Genomic DNA, 21,089 nt, shown 5'->3' on the forward strand with positions numbered 1-21,089 from the left:
CAGGATCGTACACTCATTCGCATACCTTACGATCTCAATGCCGTCTGGAGGGGGCGGAATACGGGAAAGGTAGAGGTTAAACAGTTCCGGAAATATCACCCGGGAACTCCCTGTTTCACTCTACGGGGCTTGGATTTCTTGTTCCTGAATTCCACATACGACTAGCGACCACACATATAGTTGATTATCCAAGGTTTCAGACTTGGCCGGAGGGTTGTCTGCTCGATGTCCTCGAACAGCGTGGAGTGCTTGACAGTATCAAAGGCTTTTGGTAAGTCAAGCGCCACCATCACTGTTCTATCACACGGCCGCTCCTGGTTGAGTCCTCGACAAATATGTGTGGAGATGGCGTGCAGCGCTGTCGTCGTGCTGTGCTGCTTACGGAATCCATGCTGATGATCGGCAACTTGATAGCTGTTTCTAATGCTGGGAAGGATTAAGGCCTCAAGGGTCTTCGCTACAGGTGACAAAAGCGAAATCGGCCTGTACGATTCACCTTTGCTGGCATCCTTGCCTCGCTTAAGTAGCGGTACCACCCTGCCCATTTGCTAGACTTCGGGAACAATATGGGTGGCTAGCGACAGGTTGAGAACTTTAGTGAGATACTCCACTCCCGGCTCATCCAGCTGTTTCAACATTACCATGAAAATTCCGTCAGGGCCCAACGCTTTGGATGATTTAGCGTTCCTGATGGCATTCGCAACATCATCCATTGTAAACTGTGGTGGTTCATCCTCGGCAGGAAGAGATCTAATGCCACTCCTGGGGTGCTCGACAAACTGTCGATTGAAGTAACTTGCACACCTCTTCGGGCCAGTCAACGTAACGTCGCCAAACGTGATTGAGGTCCTGTCATCCCTCCTTCCGGGGTTCGAGAGTGACTTAAACGTTGCCCACAATTCACTTATACCGGCTCCAATGTTGCAACTCTTCAGATGATTTAACCACTTGTTCCGCTAATGTTCGCCGACCAGCCTGTTAACTTCCAGTGTCAACTCCCTGACTCTGGGGTCGTCGGGGTTGGTTCGACGAAGCTCATCACGCTCATTCACTCTCCAAAACTCGGCCAATCAGCTTTCCCATGATTGACGAATGTGCGGCGTTCAGAGGTGATGAAATCGGGTGGTCTGCTGATGGAGACAATTATGGGTAGATGGTCCGATCCAAGTCGTTCTTTAGTTTAAAAATAGAGGATATTAAGTTAAAGAAAGATTTAAGTTAAAAATAAAAAGCTCAAAGAAAACAATAGAAACGTTTAGTAGAGGATATTATTTAATCAGAAAATACATTTTAGATCATGACCAGTAACTAAGTGTTTATATATAAAACACCAATCGTTGACATAAATGAAGCCTATATGTATCATCAAATAATTAATTATTTTGGCTCGATTGTTTATAATCTTGATAACATTATCTTCAACAGTAAATAGAAATTTATTTGTCAGTATGGCACGACTAAAGTGATAAAGAACATGTGTTCATCAGTCATGAACATAAATATATACGCACGTACAATAAATATACAACACAAAATATACCTAAAACCATCAGTCAGTCTATTATAAATATATACTTTGGCCTTACCTTCCAATACTGGATCTTCGATTAATTCTACTGTGCGAAAACCAATACTAATTGATTTTTGTGAGGCAATTTTGTTTCGTAGACTTGTGCCTTTTGAATCCAGCCAAGCCTTTAGGGTAAAATGTAAAGGATATAGCTTCTGGCCACCATAACCATTGGGCCACCACAGAGTTACTTCATCCTAAAAGCAATAGAAATACAATTAAAAAACATAAAAACATCATCATTACAAGTTCATACATAATTGCGTTCAAACTAACAAAGTGGCGTCAGTCAATGTCTTGATGATACTCACAATGGGAAAGGCCACTTGAAACTCAATTACGGGAGCCTTGTAACTAATTGGCTTTCTTACATGGTCAGTGATAATAAGCGGATTCTTAAGAAGTTCTCTATAAATGAAGATCAATAACAAAGTAATAAAATTTGCATAATTATTCCAATTATGATGTACTTGAATCAATTCATCAATGCAAAGTTGCAATTGAGCATGTAAGAAGATATGTATCTACTAAATATGTGCATATGTCTGTATGTACTTACACAGCATAAAATGTTAGTTCAGCATAGAAATTTTGTTGGCCAGCACAATCCATAAACACGCGAGTATCTATTATCCAATGTGTGGAATTTTTCCATGTAGCCACATCAACATCACGTATCACTGCAACATCATAATATTCCAAGGCCACCGATTTCCATATACCCATTGAGGGTGCAGCTAAACCCCAATCCCATGAAAAACTGGCCTGCATTTTACGCAACATATTCATGTGGCATTCACCATGATATCGACCATTAGGACAATTTGGTGGAACATCAAATCCTTGAGCTTTCAGCTCATTTGCCCTTTGGCGTGCAGCATGTACCGGAGATATTATTTCAATTTCTAGAACATTTTCTTCTTGTAAGAATTGTGAAATTTCATAGGAATAACGAACAAACATGTTGTCTGTCCGCCCCAGCAAATAGCGATTGAGACGCACTTCTGCCACAGTGTCAATGCCCCAAAGAGTTAAATTTTTATAGCGTATATTTCGCAATGTGGTGGTGTTAACTGCAACCATGGACAAAAATTTAGACTAGAGTGTTTGTGTATTTCGTATATGTTTAAACTTACCCATAAATATATTGGTATACGTCCAGTTATCATAGGAAATCCAACGCATACCCACATCGTTCCAAGAATCCAATACTTCTTCGCCGTATAGTGCAGAGTAGACACCACTTGGTAAAATGATATCCGAAACGGAAATAGCTAGTAGTTTGGAAATGGAAAATAAGGGGAGTACCATTTAATAGCGGTAAAAATAGGTTTACAAAAAAGTTTACAGACATTTGATGCAAAATATCGGTAAAATAAACGCATTTCCAACCAAATGGCTTAATAAATGGAAGGAAGGTACTAGAACAAAGTTTCAGAAAGCAATCGGAAGCCGTTAATCAATTTTCGTAATGATTGCAATGAGTTTTAGAGCGAAAACATAAAAGAGAATAAGTTGGCTTTGTCTACAGCTAAATACATTCAGGCCCATTATTACATTCTTTCTGTAGTTAAATTTTGGCCGGTATCGGACAGATAACCCGTTTTTTGTTCTTACATGTTTCCATTAATAATAAGTGTCATGTAAATTAAAAGGAACTTTGTGTTCCTTTTAAAATTTAAACTGCGCCCGAGAGTATGCTCCACCATAAGCAAGAAAAAATTGTCAGCAAATTCAAATCAACCAATCAGATTTGAGTAAATCTTATGTACACTGATTTTTTTGCTTGATATTGCCATACAAAATTTAACATTTATATTAAGTGGAAGATGTAATAACAAATCCCTGGTAATGCGAACTTTATTCTTTAATTTTCTTAAAGTAAGGTATAACTAAAATGGACTTTAAAGACAAGATGTAAGAACGGGCCTACGCCTATGACTGTAGAATACTGTAACGCCCCAAAAGTCGGCTTTGTAAAGGATAAGGGGTCCATTATTTTGAAAAATGAAATTTTTTTCGTTTTTTGGGTTGTACAAATGAAATATAATTTTGTGTTGTAAAAAAAATTTAAAAATATGAATATTGGCAGTAAGAACTTAAATCTGTATACCCATATAAAATACTCAAGAGGGCGTTTTATTTATCCATTTAAACGGCCTCACATTAGATTCTGGTGGCAATCACGATAACTACCAATTGAAATTTTTTTCGTTGTTTGGGTTGTGCAAATGAAATATAATTTTATCTTGTAAAAATAATTTAAAAATATGAATATTGGCAGTAAGAAATTAAATCTGTATACCCATATAAAATACTCAAGAGGGCGTTTTATTTATCCATTTAAACGGTCTCACATTAGATTCTGGTGGCAATCACGATAACTACCACAGCAACTAAACCCTCTAGCGGAAAAATATAAAACAAGACCAATGAGTACAGTGAAGTTGGCCGCATGTGTTGCTTCATAAACCACCGGCGGCCGGCTATAAAAGGGGTGCATTGCCATCACTCGACACAGTTGTCTGTTGACGGCTGATGAGTTAACTGGGTTATGATAAGATCGTACCAGTCTTTTAACTGTGTAGTGTTGTTCTTGAGTTTACTGGGACGCCAAGGTTCGCAGACGTACCAATCTTTTAACTCCGTAGTGTTGTTGTTGAGTTAACTTGGGTGCGAAGGTTCGCCGGCATACCAAACTTTTAACTCCGTTGTGTTGTTGTTGAGTTAACTGGGGTACGGAGAGTCTTCGTCGTATCGATCTTTTAAGTCCCTAGTGGTGTTGTATTTGAGTTAGGTGGGGTGAGAGGATTCGTCGACGTACCGATCTTTTAACTATGTAGTGTTTGCCTACTCGGACGTCACCGTCATATTAATAGAACAACACCTAGATGAGATTTTTGGAAATTTCAATCTATTATCGAGGGAATACTACAGAAACTACATGCAGTAGAAACATAGAATTAACTACACTTAAATATGTGCGGGAGGTGTATGGAAAACCGATATACCGGGAAGTATTCGTTTCATGGACCATCTACAGCCGCAATCCATTGCATTAACATGAAGGAAGACCGGCCTTTTAAGCTCAGGTATGCCCTCCGCCATGCAAGCCATTATCGATGGGAAGATAAATGAACTATTAGCATTGGTATATAGAGAGCCGTCTCACCTTTTTGTTCCCATATAATGTTTGTGCAAAAGAAAAACGGAACGTGGCGATTACGTAACGACTTCGGGATACTCAACAGCAGGTCGGAACCAGATGCGTTTCCTTTTCTAAGAAGCGACTCCTTTTTAAATCGCCTCCGTGAAGCCCAGTACATCTCGACCTTAAAGATGAGTATTGGCAGATTCCTATGGAGGAGAACAGCAGACGATACACCGCGTCTCCCGTACCGGGACGGTTTACTTCCGTAGCGCCACATCTTGGGGTGGTTTCATGTACCGTACGTTTGGGCTAGACTTCGCAACGATAGGCTAGACTCACCCAAGCACATATTTTAGCTTGCCCAGATTTAACACGACAGTTTATATTGCAGACGGGTGCCAGTGACCACGGCCTCGGAGCTGTTTTATCTCAGTTGTTCGATGAAGGAGAAAGGCAGATAGCTTATGGCAGTCTTACGTTGAATGATGCAGAGAAAAACTACTCGGTCACGGAGAAGGAATGCTTGGTAATAGTTTGGGGCATCCGAAAAATGCGTCAAGGGTTACAGATTCTTGGTAATCACTGACCACCTGGGGCTGAACTCCATAGGCAATCCCACCGGTAGGCTGGCACTCTGGGCTCTGGAGCTCATGCAGTACAAATTCAGTGTAACGTATAAAAAGGGTCTTTCTTAACGTGGTAGCCGATTGTCACGACATCCCGTCGTGTCGCTACAGCGAGCAGTGGAGGCCTCCCAATGTCATTGGGTTCGACAGATGATGGAAGCCACGTGCCGCATTCTTGGAAATTATATGCTACAGACAGGCATTCGACGACAGTTTACATCATCATATTGCCCTCAGGAAAACTCCACGGGGCGGGCTAACAGTACCATTTAGACCATAATAATGTGGCCGAAAACCAAACAACATAGGGGACGAATACCTACCGGAAATCTCGTTGGCAGTAAACTCGAGTCGGCTGCGTACAGTTCCATCCAGGAGCACTTTTCTATGAACTAACCACTGTCATCGGAGCTAGAGTCATCGAGCCGTCACGAAGAGCGTATGAACTCCAGGAGGTGCTGCAGATCGTCAGGAGAAACTTAGCAACACCCATTGTCAAAGGCCGGAGAGAATTTCGAAATTAGATCCGAAATTTGACTGTCAATAAGAAGTCCTCATATTCAATATCAACTTCTGGAGTCTATGAAGCCCTGCTTAATTCACCTCACTAAGCCGGGCCAGACAAAGGGTGGCGCCGCCCAAATTGCTATCCAGCCCTTTTCGCAACCTCCTAAGTCAATGAAACGGGCCTCTACGAACAACCCAAGCCAGTTAAGTGAGTCTCGACAACCGTTCCAAATCACCTGGTAGGACGAGTCAGCGGATACCTGAAAACACTCAGTCTACACCCAAACCACCAACCAAGCCTGTTGCGTAGGCACGCCCTCCTACAACCTCAAAGACATGACCGCCCCAGTGTGCCAAAACCACTGTTAGTGCCACCGATGTCGGTGGAGATTGGCCTTATTAGCCAGCCGCGGGGCGCAGCATCTTCTTTGACATCGATCTACCTCCAGCCCCCGGCCGAAGTATTTTTGCGAGAATGACTGGATTTAAGCGTAAAAGTGACAAACTTTTGTGCAACAGTTGTATGAAGGATGGGGCCGAAATAGTCAATCTTGAAACTTGATCTTAGGTTGTGAGTCAATTCTGCCTATAGTTATCGTGCACCGTATAGTTATTAGTTGGTCACCGTAGAATTTATAGAGCTTTTGGGTCATTCTCTTATTTTTTATTTTATTATTATTATTATTTATTTATTTTTTTTTTTTTTTTGTAAAAATTGAATTCGTGCCATATTTGTTTTGTTTGGTGAAATTTTTATTTTTCTTTCGTTTGTTTAAACGTATCGTCATAATATCATGCACGCTGGAAAAAAATACAACTTCGCTTTGCAAAAACAACAAGAGAATACGAAATAGGAAAAGAGACAACAGACTGACGACACAGCTTTCGAGCTGGACGAAGTATGGTCAAAGCACTTAGTAAGGTAACTTCCAGCTTAACAGAAGGACGTAACTGTCAACGACCTCACAAATGAACAATCCTGGTGGCACTGGATCTGTCGAAAGCGTTCGATACGGTAAGTCATACAACTCTCTTAAGAGATGTTATCGAGTAAACGCTCCCTAACAATCTTAACAGATGGTTGACTAACTGTATGGCAGGTAGACAATCCTATGCTGAATTCAGGGAGCACAGAGCCTAGACTTCGGCATAGAGCATAGCGCAAAGACCAGGAAGAACTAAACAAGCCCACCATTGACCCGAAAATTGTTGCACAGTGTAAGCAGGTTATATGTTGTCATTAAGGGGTTTTGCCCACTTATTGAGCACGAAAAATTAAATTCTTCATGAAGTTTTTACATTAAAACTACAATTTTTTTCAGAAGATTTTGTTTTCTTCTGATTGATCAAACCTTTAGCTGCTTTCGGATTTTTTTAAATATTGCACAGTTTCTGACGAATGGCCACATACGAAACACTCTTTTTAATAAAGCAGTTTGCGGTGCCCACTGTAACTCGAAAACGAATTAACCGATCAGCATGTGTTTTTGTTTTTTTTTTTGTTTTTGTGGGAACATTAAGAATATAATAATCTTGTACTTAAGCGAAAAGGAATTAAAAAAATCCATAAAAAATGTGAACTGTCAAAGTCAAAATTTCGATTTTAACTAAAACCAGTAAGGAAAGGATCAAAGTCGGGCAGGTCCGACTATATGATACCCTACACCACTGTGGATATGTAACATATATATGGGAGATATATATCGGAACTGATTTCGATATAATATGGTACACTTATTTCTAGACCGAATTCAGTCATATATTACAAAATTTCATCGAAATTGGATATATATCACGGTGCTTTTGAAACTATTTTAAATGGAAGGTGCTTACACCTCGGCAATTTTTGCGGATTCTGAAACTACAATGTTTATAGATGAGAACAATCAAAAAACAAAAAAAATCGCCGGAGCGCTTTTTAAATAAATCGAGATTTAAGTTGACATTTTTAGGGGTTGTTTAGGTTTTCGCGATTTTGCTTAGAAACCACATTTCCTATCAAAATGGGACTAAAGAAAATGTTGTAGCTATGAAAATTCTCTACAAGATTGACCTTTATGATATTCTCGTCGGTTTTACCATTTTTGAGATATAGAAGTTCAAATTGGGACAATTCAAATTCAATTCAATTCTGTATCGCCCCTTTATAAAACAATTTCATGACTGCAAATTCCCTACTTAAACTTATATATTTAAAAAAAATGTTACAACTAAGGATAAGTCACTTAAGCCAGTCTTGTAGAGAATTTTCACAGCTTTATGATTTTCTCAAGTCACATGTCGATACGACTTACCGTATTCAAGCAAATTCGCGAAACCCTAACAAAAAAAAACTAAAAATGTAAACTGAGCTTCCTTATCTCAAAAATGGTACAAGCTAGGAACAAATGATAAACGTCAATCCTCTAGAGAATTTTGACAGCTACAACATTTTCTTTAGCTCCATTTCGATTGGACTTGCGGTTTTCAAGCAAAATCGTAAAAACCTAAAAAACACCTAAAAATGTGAATTTTGACCGCGATTTATTTAAAAAGCCCTACAGCGATTTTTTCTTGTTTTTGGATTTTTCTCATCTATGAACACTGCTGATTCAGAATTCACAAAAACTTTCCCTGTGTAAGCGGTTTTCATCAAAAGTTAGTTAAGGAGCACCCTACATGACATTGTTTTATAAGGGGGCGATACAGTCAGTGCATTGTCCCAAGTTGAACTTCTATATCTCAAAAATGGTAAAAACTACGAAAATACCATAAAGGTCGATCTTGTAGAGAATTTTCATAGCTACAATATTTGTTTTAGTCCCATTTTGAAAGGAAATGCGGTTTCTAAGCAAAATCGCGAAAACCTAAACAACCCCTAAAAATGTCAACTTAAATCGCGATTTATTTAAAAAGCGCTCCGGCGATTTTTTTTGTTTTTTGATTGTTTTCATCTATGAACATTGTAGTTTCAGAATCCGCAAAAACTTCCGAGGTGTAAGCACCTTCCATTTAAAATTGTTTCAAGAGCACCGTGATATAGCATATTAGGTGCAACAAATACGTGAAATCGGCCAAAGATATATATATTGGAGCTATATCCAAATCTGAACCGATTTTGATTAAATTTGGCATATTTATTTCTAGACCGAATTCAGTCATATATTCCAAATTTCATCGAAGTCGGATATATAGCATGTTTGGTGCATCTAATACGTGAAATCGGCCGAAAAAATATATGGGAGCTATATCCAAATCAGAACCGATTTTCACCAAAAAGAATAGGATTCTCCCTATGGCTAAAAAATGATACTTCCCAATTTTCAGCTGAATCGAACAATAAATGCGAAGTGTATGTTGCGAACGGAAGGACATGCATAAATCGACTCAGAAAGAGATTCTACGTACATACATATATGCCTAGAAGGAACTATGGGCCTATCTTGTTTCCTTTTGTATGTTACATACAAATGCACAAAGACAGAATACCCCATACCACAGTGTGGTGTTGGGTATAAAAATGGACAGTGTTTTCGCCATAAATCCGTAATTTCTTTCTAAGTTTCTCACTTAAGTATAAACGTTTTATATGTATAATAGTCCCTTAAAAACATATGAAGATAAGTATTCATCCCTTTTCGAGCTATAGTGGGCATAATCGGTTCAGTAGAACCGGGTCTAACCCGGTTTTTAAATTTGGCCTAACCGGCGAACCGGATCCGCAACCATTGAAAATTATACATTTCCGTAATCAGCGCAACAAACCCTACCTTCGAACAAAACTTGAAAACAATCGGAGAGTTTTCGTTGGGGTCGTTCCAGTTGGGCTTTCGATCATACATGTGGGTTAAATGGGCTATTTTTGCATAAAATGACTCTAACATTGAATAACTCTACTAAACACACTGCGAATTTGTTGGAATTTTTTTTAGAAGATAGCTATAATTTCGCTCTTCAAGAAAAAATATATTTTTTTTGGGGACAGACCCGATTACTTCGCTTATTTTCGCCGGTTCGTCTGAATATGTGCTAATTTCCCTTATAAGTGCATAAAAATCATGTGTTTTTTAGAACAGCTATATCTCAAGAATGGTTCCTTCTAAGAAAAAAATTATAAAGGTCAATCTTGTAGATAATTTTTCTGTCTACAATAAATACAATAAATAAATACAATAAACCCTTAAATTTTGACCTTTGACCCCGAATAATTTTTTTTGCACACATGGGATCGATGGGGACTTTTAGGACGTTGCTTTTAATGGCAAACCCTAGCTCTCCACCAAAATTCAGCTTTGTGGGAATTTTTGCTATTTCAATGTCTATTTTGACTGGACTAACAAATCGCAATGAATTTTCTCTTTCTTACAATCATATCTTAGCTAATTTTGGTCCGATCGATTCGATCAGCATCTCTATTATATCTGTACTTTAGAATGAACTAATAAAAAATGTCGATTTTGTAAAATTTGTATGTGGCCATAACGCCTTAAACAATTTCAAATTAAATTTAACTGGAAGCTGTGTTCGAGTAATATGAAACAAGTAAAAAGTATCTATTCGGCTACCCAACCGAAATCCTTTTCCCCAATAATTATGTATTTTTTGCCGAATAATATATTTGGATTAAAGCTCAGAAGTATTGCGAAGGAAGTGGATGTTATTTTGGGAGTTATTTTGTTTTTTTAATTTTGTAAGTTATTTTTTTTTCTTTAATTTTTAATATTAACTATTATATTATTTATTTAATTACTCGTTGGAGTTGAGCTATATGATCGACGATTTTTACAAGAGAAAAAGGTGGAGGCAGCTCTTATTTATTTTCGGTAACCACAAAACCATAAGGAGTAACATCGGTATATATTGCCAAAGGATCATCGAACAGGCCCTAAACTGCACTTAAACAAAAATGTTGAGGAGGAGGTAACTAATGACTGGACCGATAAAGTGCATATTCGAATTTGAACCAACTCGGTTACTGCCTTCGAGTGTTATTGTGTGCACCATGTTAGTGAAAAGTTTTGAACTTTTGTGGGGGATGTAGCTGATGGAGTGGACCAATATGTACAAAGTAGGGACCACATTGGTTACTTCGGAAATTATCTTGCGCACCATTTTAGCGAAACGTTTTGAGTTTTTGGGGGAGGTATCGGTAGGTATGGACATATAGTGCCCGTCTTCGAACTAACACTAATTTTTGACAAAATATTACGAGGTCCAAATTTGGAAGCGAATCGGCTGATCCGATAGTGAGTTATCGTACGCTCCAGCCACTACATATGGAGCCGCAAGGTTTTTTACACTATTTTCCCAGAAAGAATGGAGTTACCCCAGAAAAAATTGTACTGTCGTAATAAGGGCAACGAATACAAATGGTTGCAAAAAATAATCAGAGATATTCGAGAGCAGATGTTAAAATCAACTTTTCCAAAATTTTGTGCGGGAGCTACTCGAAGGAGTGGATCGATATAGTCCATATTTGACCTGATCTATGTCTCACAGAAATACTACGATGTGCAAAGTATGGAGCATTTTAGCAAAAAGTTTTGAACTTTTGTGGGGGAGGTATCCGAAGGAGTGGACCGATATGACCCATCGTCGAACTTAAACTAAGTTTGGCCAAATGATGGACTGAATGCAGCAAGTCTGACAGACCGATATATGGATGGACGAACATTGCTAAACCGATTCAAAATTGGCTGAAACTGTTTTTGTCTAAACATAGTTGGGGTCTAAAACCATTATTTCGATGAGACACATTTTAAAAGTCTAAAGACTGAGTATAAAAATCATCGTTTAAAAAGTTGTATGTCTTATTGAAGTGAGTGGCAATGTTTTGAAATATCACTATATATGATTTTGTAGTGGTTATTTAACATTTGTCATTTATATTTTCTCAAAAGAATATTTTCTATGTTTTATTTTTCTCTATTTGTGCCTTAATTAAGCAAAATCAATATTATTGTTTTCCTGTAGACTAGTGTTATACATTTAACAAGATTTAAAGAACACATACAACAATAGCAATAACAAATTAAACAACTGTTGTTGATATGAATTTAATCAATTAAACACTTTTAGCGTGTGCAACAATAATCAAATACCTTCAATTGGTTTGGTTGCGCGATTTATGGGATAGGTCATGAAGAAACAAATTATGACAAGCACTTTATAAAATTGTCATTCACAATTCGCAAAAGTAATATTAATAACGGGATCGTCATTTGTAAACATTGGATTTATTTTTAAAATGGTATTGCGCTCACAAACAAAAAAACATTGTTCCACAACATCCCATACGGGACAAGGGAGACTTCTCTCATATCAATGAGTGCACCCCAATTCATATTTAGCTCAATGATATGGGACCTACTATTTATCGCCGAGTCCGAACGGCGTGTCTTAAGACACCACTTATGGAGAAGTTTTTCAAGGCTGAAATACTCAGGAAATGTCGCCAACATTACTGAGGGGTATTTTGCCACCGTTGAAAAATGTTTGATGTTGCTTGGCCGGGGAATCGAACCCCCGACCTTCTGCGTGCAAGGCGGGCGTGCATACCATTGCACCACGGTGGCACCCGGTATTGCGCTCACCCCTTTAGGAATTATCGATTGTAAATATGTATAGAAAAGTAAATATTTCAAATTTCAAAATTCATAGGAGCCAAGCGGCTTTCTTTATTATAATCTTTACAATTTAAGAACTCGAGCGGTCATTCGCACCAAACTGGTACCAACTAATTGCCATTCTGATAAACTTAAACAACAAATAAAACTTAGTTTTCAATGAAATGTATATCAGTGATTAGGGGAGAATGTAATTGATTATAAACAAGTGAAAAGTAGTAGGTAGTTATCGGTAACAAATAGTGCAGACCATAATCATAATGTCTGGCGGGTATCATATTAACCCGTATGGGGATACAGTGTGGACATTGAAATTTACATTCAATTTTTCATATTGCCTACAGAATATGCTCTTAACATACATATGTGTGGCACAGAGGATATAAAACCTCATTACCTTTGAAGTATGAACTTACCCAATATAGTTATACTGTCGTTATAAGAACAGCCAGAACTGTTCGAAATAAACTTGTATGATCATTTTGCAATATGAGAAAGTATGGAATTGCCTTGAAAAGATGTACCATCGTAATAGGGACCGTGAATACTAAATTTGGTAAAGATTTCAAAACTATCTCAGACGCCTTCAACTATGGAGCAAAACATTGACCTACCCGCATATATCAACCAATTTGAACAAAACTAACAAAACTTCTGAAAGAGTATGAGCGCTGCAGAAAAAACTACTCTTTGTTACGGTCAGGGCTTCAGAGTCGAGCCATTTTTCTTTAGACTATGACTCCAGTTAAATTTTTTCACGACTCCAACTCAGGCGTCGTCTCCGACAACAAATTTCACCACACAAAATGTATTAAAAATTTTGGGTTTACCTCGCTTTTGTCTACCCAGTTATAATACGAAATCGAAATTAAAGTCATTCCACTGGAAGGTATACCGAAACATCAACCTATATTGTTTGTTTCGTGGGGGGTTTTCTATACGTTGGGAATTCGGAATACAAAGTAACATTCACTTCAGCATGAATAATGTTGAAAAACTCTTCAAAATAACTAAAACCGGACGATATAAGGGTTCTCTACGATAACAAAAAATTTCCAAATTTAAACTTTGGACCAAATCGGTTGCTCCTTTTATGAGATATCGCGCGAACCATTTTAGCGCATATTTTCAACCTTTTGTGGGGTTGGTGCCGGAAGGAGTGGACCTATAAGCACCACCTTCAAATTTCATCTAACATTGGAAGAAATATTACGATATGTTAAGTGTGGACTAACTCAGTATTCGGTCCACTACAAATGCTGGCCGTAGGGCTTTCGCTCAAAAAATCGTACCATCGTAATAGAGGCATTGAGTGCAACATTTTACAAGAAAAATCGAAACGATTCGAAAAGAGGTCCTAAACTGTACATGTCCGAAATTTTGTGTGGGAGGTACTCGAAAGAGTTGATATATAACCGTTGATATATGATATATATATATATATAACCGTGGACTTGCCCCTGAAGAAACATGTACTGTCGTAATGGAGGCAGTATGCTTTATATCGACCAAATCGGTTAGTGCCTTCCAGAGTTATGGTGCGCATAATCTTTTGAAAAGATTGCATTCTTGTGAGAGAGTTACCCGAGGGAGTGGACCAAATGGCCCATCTTCGAACTTCAGCTAAGTTTGGACAAAATATTACGAATACCAAATTTTGGATTCGACCGGTTAATCCGTTCGAGAGTTATCGTGCGCTCCAGTCAGTCAGCCAGACAGACGGACGCACATTGTTAAATCGACTTCAAATTGTCTGAAACTGATTCTCTCCAAAGATACTTGGAGTCTAAAACCATCATGTCCAGGCGTATTTCGCCATCATAAGGACTTTCGAGGTTATGGGCCCCACATGTGTTGAGGCCTTGATGTTAAAAGGGATCATTTTGTCAAAACCGTTAAGAATTTTGATTTATTCTTTGAGGCAATTTTCAAAATCGAGGTCGAAATCGTCGAGGTCATATTCCTTATAAAATTTTCTGGGGTTTAGGTCTGCACAAACGGTTCTTAAGGGTCAGAATAGCTAAATAACATTAAACAAAAACTATTTTTATCTTTTTTTCTCGGTTTGTGGTCGGTCCATACACGCAGAAAAATATATGTTAGAAATATTTTTGGATCCAAACATAAACTGGTTTCAAACAAATATATGTTTGGATCCAAACATAATTTGTTTGTGTCCAACCAAATATATGTTTGCAACATTTACCAACATATTTTTTATGTTAGAACATATTTTTTTTGGGTGGAGAAAGGGTTTTTATCAAAGAGAGTAACAACAGGGCTCTCGCGGATGCGGAATGCTGTTTTCTAATAAAGAGCTGTGTGTATGGTGTATTAGGAGACGCAGAAGCTTTGGTAGTGTGTATGCGGCCAAACACGTGTATTTCGGTTTTTGTTGTTGTTGTTAACCAAAGCAGCAAGCGAAGAGGAAATGAAAAAAGGCATTAATTACGTTTTTCTTTTTTTTCAGTTTTCTAAATACAATCGTTGAGTAAAGACGGTAAAGTGAGTGAATAAATCAGTGTTTTGTGTTTTCTTAAAGAAATTGTGCTCTTTAATAAATTAAATGCCCAATACATGTTATAATTGAATCAAAAAGGTGAATGGAAATATTTTATTGGACAAAGAAGAAATCACATTTAACATTGGCAATTACATCAATACATTTTTCATATACATACATATGTACATTTGAAATATGGATATACCTAGTTATTACATTATGTAATCATTTGATTCCAGATGCCGATTTCCCGCTGATGAATTCAACTTTGAGGAAAATGTGTTTTATTTCACAACTAAGGAGAAGCGTTCAACGATATATATTTATATATTTTTTTATACCCTATACCACAATGTGGAAAAGGGTATTATAAGTTTGTTTTGGTAAAAATTCATGTAACACCGCGAAATATTCGTCGGAGACCCCCATACCAATCTTCATATCTCGACGAGATAAAGCGATTTTGAGATATGTGTCCGTCCGTCCGTCTGTCCATTATAAATTATAAACACGCTCCAGGCCGCAATTATGGACCGATCGTCACGAAATTTTGTATGGAGGTCGGGTTCCGATCAGAATAGATCCCTATTCTTATTGGTGATGATCGTGAAATATTTAGCGGGTGAAATGGACCAAAAACATAATATTTATCTAATTTTCTAGCGGCTCTGTAGGTCTCAATAATAGTCCGATCAACGCGTAATTTTAAATAAGGTAAGAGCATTTCACAAAGTAGAAGCTTGCAATTGGAGATGGCGATCGGATAATATTTAGAGGGTTAAATGGACCAAAACTTTTGTGTGAAAATTATGAAAATTTTTAATATACAGCTTATATCTTAATTCCTGGAAGTGACATTCCGGACAAGTGAGATATACTTGAAAGTGGAACGCTTGACCTTTCAATTGATGCCAATTATGTTGGTGTGCATGATCAGATAACAGAGTTACTTTCCTAATATATTCGGTTATTTGTTTGTAGTGTAATAATAAACTCGCTAGAAGTCGCAATTATACATCAATAGTCACGAAATTTTGCACCGGGTAAGAGTATAGGTCGAAAAAGATGCCTACAATTTTGAATGATGATCTGATATTTTTTAGCGGGTGAAATGGACCATTACTTTTGTATGAAAAATATAAAAATTTTATTTTTGGTCGATATTTTAATTCCTTGAGGACATATATATTTCGCAAAGTAGCCTACATATGGAAAAAAACTACTGACCTTTCCTCTGATGTAAATTGCAACAAAGTGTTTGATAGATAACGGGCCAACTGCCTAATATATAATGGGTTCTGTGTAGAGAACAACATTTTTTCCCATGCTACATATTGTCTCTCCAAAAGTTTATGTAACACCACGAAATATTCGTCCTAGACCCCTTATTTGGTATGCCAAAATTCATATCTCGACGAGATAAAGCGAATTAGCGATGTGTGTCCGTCCATTAAAAATTTCAAACAAGCTTAAGGCCGCAATTATGGACCGATTGTAACGATTTTTTTAAGGAGGTTGATTTCGGGCCAGAATAGAAATGATTAGTTTTTGCTGATGATCGTGAAATGTTCATGGAATGAAATGGACCAAAAACAAAATGTTAACCAATTTTGTAGCGGCTCTGTAGGTCAAAATAATAACCCGCAAAATTTTAAACAAAGTTTGAGTTTATAATGTAGAAGAAGCGTACAAACCAACGTGAAGGTCAGATAATACTTAGCGGGTTATATGGACTGAAACTTTTGGGTGAAATTGGTAAAAATTTCAATAACGTAGGTTAAACAACGGAAGTATTAGTACTGCATAATTGGGTTTCATTACATTTTAGTTTGTGTGAACTAAATTTTCCTTTCCTACTACAAAAATGTCTTTGTCATGCTATATAACTTTTTGGTTTTGGTCATAAGTATTATACATATTACATCTCTGATATTTGATAATTAAATTTTCACAATCATTGAAAAGAAGTTCCGTGGAGAGCGATTGTCCAGGTATAGGGTATCCCATGGTCGGCTCCGTCCGACTATAGACTTTTCTTACTTGCTTCTTTTTAAAAGTGTGACTTTTTATTAATTTTTTCATTCAGTTTTTCTTTTTTAAGTCTGTTATGTATTTCTTTGGAATTTTTTATGTACCTATGTGTCTGTTGCTGATTTTGTGTTTGGTATTTCTATGCTTTTCAATAAACCATCACCATTTATAAATATGTGTATATGTTAGAGATAGCCAGTGAGCGCTTAGTGAGAGCAGTTGAACATATATTTTCAATGTGTTTTACATTAAAATGTATGCTCCCATGCTCTCAGTAAGCGCCCACTGGTGCATGTGTTTGTCTTTTTTTGTGGCTAATTTGTTTCTACCCAAACATATAATTTGTTTGCAGGACCCAAACATACGTTATGTTTGGGACTGATTGCAAACAAATATATGTTTTCTGCAAAATAAGTTTGGGACATATGGTAATATTCAAAAATGTTTTACAATCGTTGAAGTTGAGGTTCACCATTTAATAAGTCGCGAACTGTCAATATATTTTATATAATATGAATATATTTATATTAATTGAAGTGTTTTAGCCGGGGTCGCATAAAATGAACCATAACAAATAATTAACGTGGAAGCTGTGTTGGTGGTAATATTAAAAAATGGGTAAAAATGTGTTGAAGTTTACAAGTTTTTTGTGTTCTTTCTTGATTTCTGGTCAAACCACGGAAAATTCAGACCTGAACCCAAAGAAAGAATTGAAGAATACCCCTTGGGCAACATGGTTCTAATGTATGACTTTTCGATATATACACTGCATCCAACTAAAATCGATGCTGACATTTTGAAGTTTTGAAATCTGGGTTTTTTGAATTTTTCTTATAATTGGAGGGCGCACCCAGATAATTTCCCAATCTATTTATTGGATTGTAGAACTCGTGATTCCACGTCGTTTGATGTATATCTCATGAGTGTGCTTCATACAGCTCCCTAGTAATAAGAGTCCAAAGTCGAAATTTTGGTGCGTAAATTTTCTTTAAAAACCTATTTTTTAGCTTCAAAATTTACAACTGTGACTCAGGTACCCTTGAAGCCCGCGTGATTTTAGTTTTTTTACGCGCCGGATCTAATGAACCCTTCAGCGTTCAAATCCATCCACTAAAACGGCGGTTATAGATACCTTGAAAGTAGGAAATTCTGCAAAATTATATTTTGATGATTCCGCGCATTGAACCGCGATTGTCTTTGGTTATTTTTACATAAATGGAATCCTTTATACGCGATTATATTATTTTCCAAAACCGTGTGGCAGAAATTACCGAGATTCTGGAGTAATATTCGTATTTCGTATAAAATAGAATTTGGTAGCACATCCGTGGTTCTTGACGAATTTGTTATAATGACGTATTTTTTATAGGCGGTCACTGAAATCGGATGCGCCTTATAATCTTATGTACATCGCGCAATTTTTACCCACCTAAAGGTTTTTTGAACAGTAAGATGCAGCTGACGGCACACTTTGGCCGCTGAATGAAAAGTGGAAAAATGGCTACATATTGATAGAGATGCACTCGCTGTATCTGAAAAGCGCATGCGCCTTAACTGATTTTAACGAATTCGCGAATTATACGTTTTTTAAGTTTTATGTTTTTTATTTGGCTGTAATTTCAATATTACTTTCTATTTCATAATCCTATTGTTTATCAAAGTAAGCAAATACACTTTCGGGTTTGTCATCGCATTTTCCTTGAAAAAGTTTCAGCGAAGTCCGTCAGTCCTTGCATCGAAATTTAGCGAAATAGTAGAATAACTCCCAAAAATGATTTTTCTATTTTTCGTATTAAACAAAAAAATATATTTTTGAAATAATATTCCAACAATAAGTTTTCGTCTTTTGTTGTTGCTGTAATATGGTAGTTATAAATCCTATCGTTAAAATTTTGGTCTCATATTTTTCTACGCGTTGTCTAGAATCTGTACGTATTTTTAATTTATTTCTTCGAGTTTTATTTGGACTTTAAATTAGAATAAATTAAATTTACTCCAAAATTGTTTCAGTATTTGTTGATTTTCCGCGAAAATAGAAATACATTTAGTAAATATTTAGGCATCTGCGGATAGATATTAAATGCTGTTAACGCTTTACACATACATTTTCTTATAACACCAAAAATAATATTTGTTCTTTATAAGGGAATAAAACCCCCCATAAATTTGGAGCGCAGCATCCAATTTTGTGAACGCGAACAGATTTGAAACCACGACTTTTTTCTTAATCTATGTTCCAAAATTAGCGGATGTGCTCGCAAATTTTTTTTTAAAATTTCTTCCAATGGAATTGCAAAAGAAATTTGAAATTTACCATATGTTAGAGAGGTCTTTTATTCCTCCGTGTATCGAATCGTTTTGATTTTTGTTGTAACAACTTTGCTGTCCCCATTATGACAGTACAATTTTTTTCAGGGGCAAGTCCATACTTCCTGGCCCGAAAGCTCTAAAAACCTGCTATGGCACCATGAGTAGTGGATGGAGCGCACGAACGGATAAACCAATTCGGCCCAAAATTTGGCAGTCATAGTATCTGACGGTGTGCATTAACCAAATTTAAATGGAAGGTGCTTACACCTGGGAAGTTTTTGTAGATTCTGAAACTACAATGCTCATGGATGAGAAATATTAAGAAACAAAAAAACGGCGGAGGGATTTTCAAATAAATCGCGATTTAACTTCACATTTTTAGGGGTTCTTTAGATTTCCACGATTTTGCTTGTAAACAGCGAGTTTTAAGTAAATGAGCCTAAAGAAAATGTTGAAGCTATGAAAATTCTCTATAAGATTGGATTTTTTCCTAGGTTGTACCATTTTCAAGATATATAACGAAAATATCATAAAGGTCAAACTTGTAGAGAATTTTCACAGCTACAATATTTTTTTTAGGCCCATTTACATAAAACTCGCGGTTTCCAAGCAAAATCGTGAAAACCCAAAGAACCCCTGAAAATGTGAACTTAAATCGCGATTTATTTGAAAATCCCTTCGGCGATTGCTATGGGCTAACAATTTTTATTGAAAATTTGTTCATTTTAACATAATTACAAACATTTTTTCTTCCTAATTTTTTCTTAAGAGACATGCACGCTCACTAACAAAAAGTTAAATTCCGATATAATAAATGGTCTTCAATGAAATTTTACACAAAGTTAGCTGTAAGTATTGTTGAAGATGTTCAAATATTATTTTCACATTTTGTTACAGTAATTTTGAGCATTACTAGCACATGCCGGAGTTAGGAGCATTTACCCTACTTTTTGTTTTACTTTACTTGTTTTATGTCACATTAATAATTTTTGGCACCATCCAAACGCAATCATCATTAAAGAATATCAACATCTCTTCCGCTACAAGTAACCACTTGCGAGCTATTTCTCAAGATAATAATTGATTCCGGCAATTAATTAACTGCCACTAACCGATAGCATACAGATTTTACAAATATTAGGCAATTGCAATTTTTTTTATTTTTATGTCCTCATAATTACCAAAATTACTCACTTTCATTTTGATTTTTCAGCGACCAATTACGGTTCAAATAAACCACATTTATTGAATCTGCTTGGCACTCACGTGCCATAGAAAATAAAAATAGCAACAAAATCACTGCAAACATTGTATACGAGTTGCAATAAACCATCGTGCGATTTGGAACACAGGAGTTACTTTTTAATCTCAACATTTTGTTTTTATTTTATTTTTGTTTAATTTTTCTTTACTTATCTACGCTAGGCTAGGCGCGTGAAGCGAACCTTAACCTTTCCAAAATATAACAAAAAAAATTACACAGCTTATATTTTCAACTTGTAAACACACAACAAATTATCGTAATTACTTTTGCTTTGCCGGTTTGGTTTTTTGTTTAGTTGGCGTTTTTATTATTATTTGATTTCATTCATATCATCATAATTTGTTTGTTAATAATTTTGAAAAGAAACAAAAAAAATCACTTTTAATTTGAACATTTGTTATGGTTCGAAAACTTTCATGCTTCCTTTCTAACAACAACAACACTCAAACATTATTTTTGTTGAAAAGAATTTTGGACGCGCTCCGATCGATTATAACGCGACAACAAACAAATGCCAACTGC

At 36.6% G+C, this 21,089-nt stretch overlaps 1 protein-coding gene across 1 annotated transcript in view; it reads right to left on the minus strand.

Moving 5' to 3' along the window:
- beta-Man (beta-mannosidase) overlaps nt 1-21,089 on the minus strand; it is a 43,333-nt gene extending 22,244 nt beyond the window's left edge. Inside the window, exons 1-6 of the mRNA XM_073962244.1 lie at nt 20,832-21,089; nt 20,498-20,754; nt 2,707-2,844; nt 2,130-2,643; nt 1,882-1,978; nt 1,587-1,767 (exon numbers count right to left, since the gene is read on the minus strand). Of these exons, the coding sequence (XP_073818345.1) occupies nt 1,587-1,767; nt 1,882-1,978; nt 2,130-2,643; nt 2,707-2,844; nt 20,498-20,678 (1,111 nt within the window). The 5' untranslated portion in view covers nt 20,679-20,754; nt 20,832-21,089. The remainder of the gene's footprint in view (nt 1-1,586; nt 1,768-1,881; nt 1,979-2,129; nt 2,644-2,706; nt 2,845-20,497; nt 20,755-20,831) is intronic.

This window comes from Musca autumnalis, unplaced genomic scaffold, assembly GCF_047663935.1.
Source record: "Musca autumnalis isolate F117 unplaced genomic scaffold, ASM4766393v1 scaffold_1, whole genome shotgun sequence".
NCBI lineage: Eukaryota > Metazoa > Arthropoda > Insecta > Diptera > Muscidae > Musca > Musca autumnalis.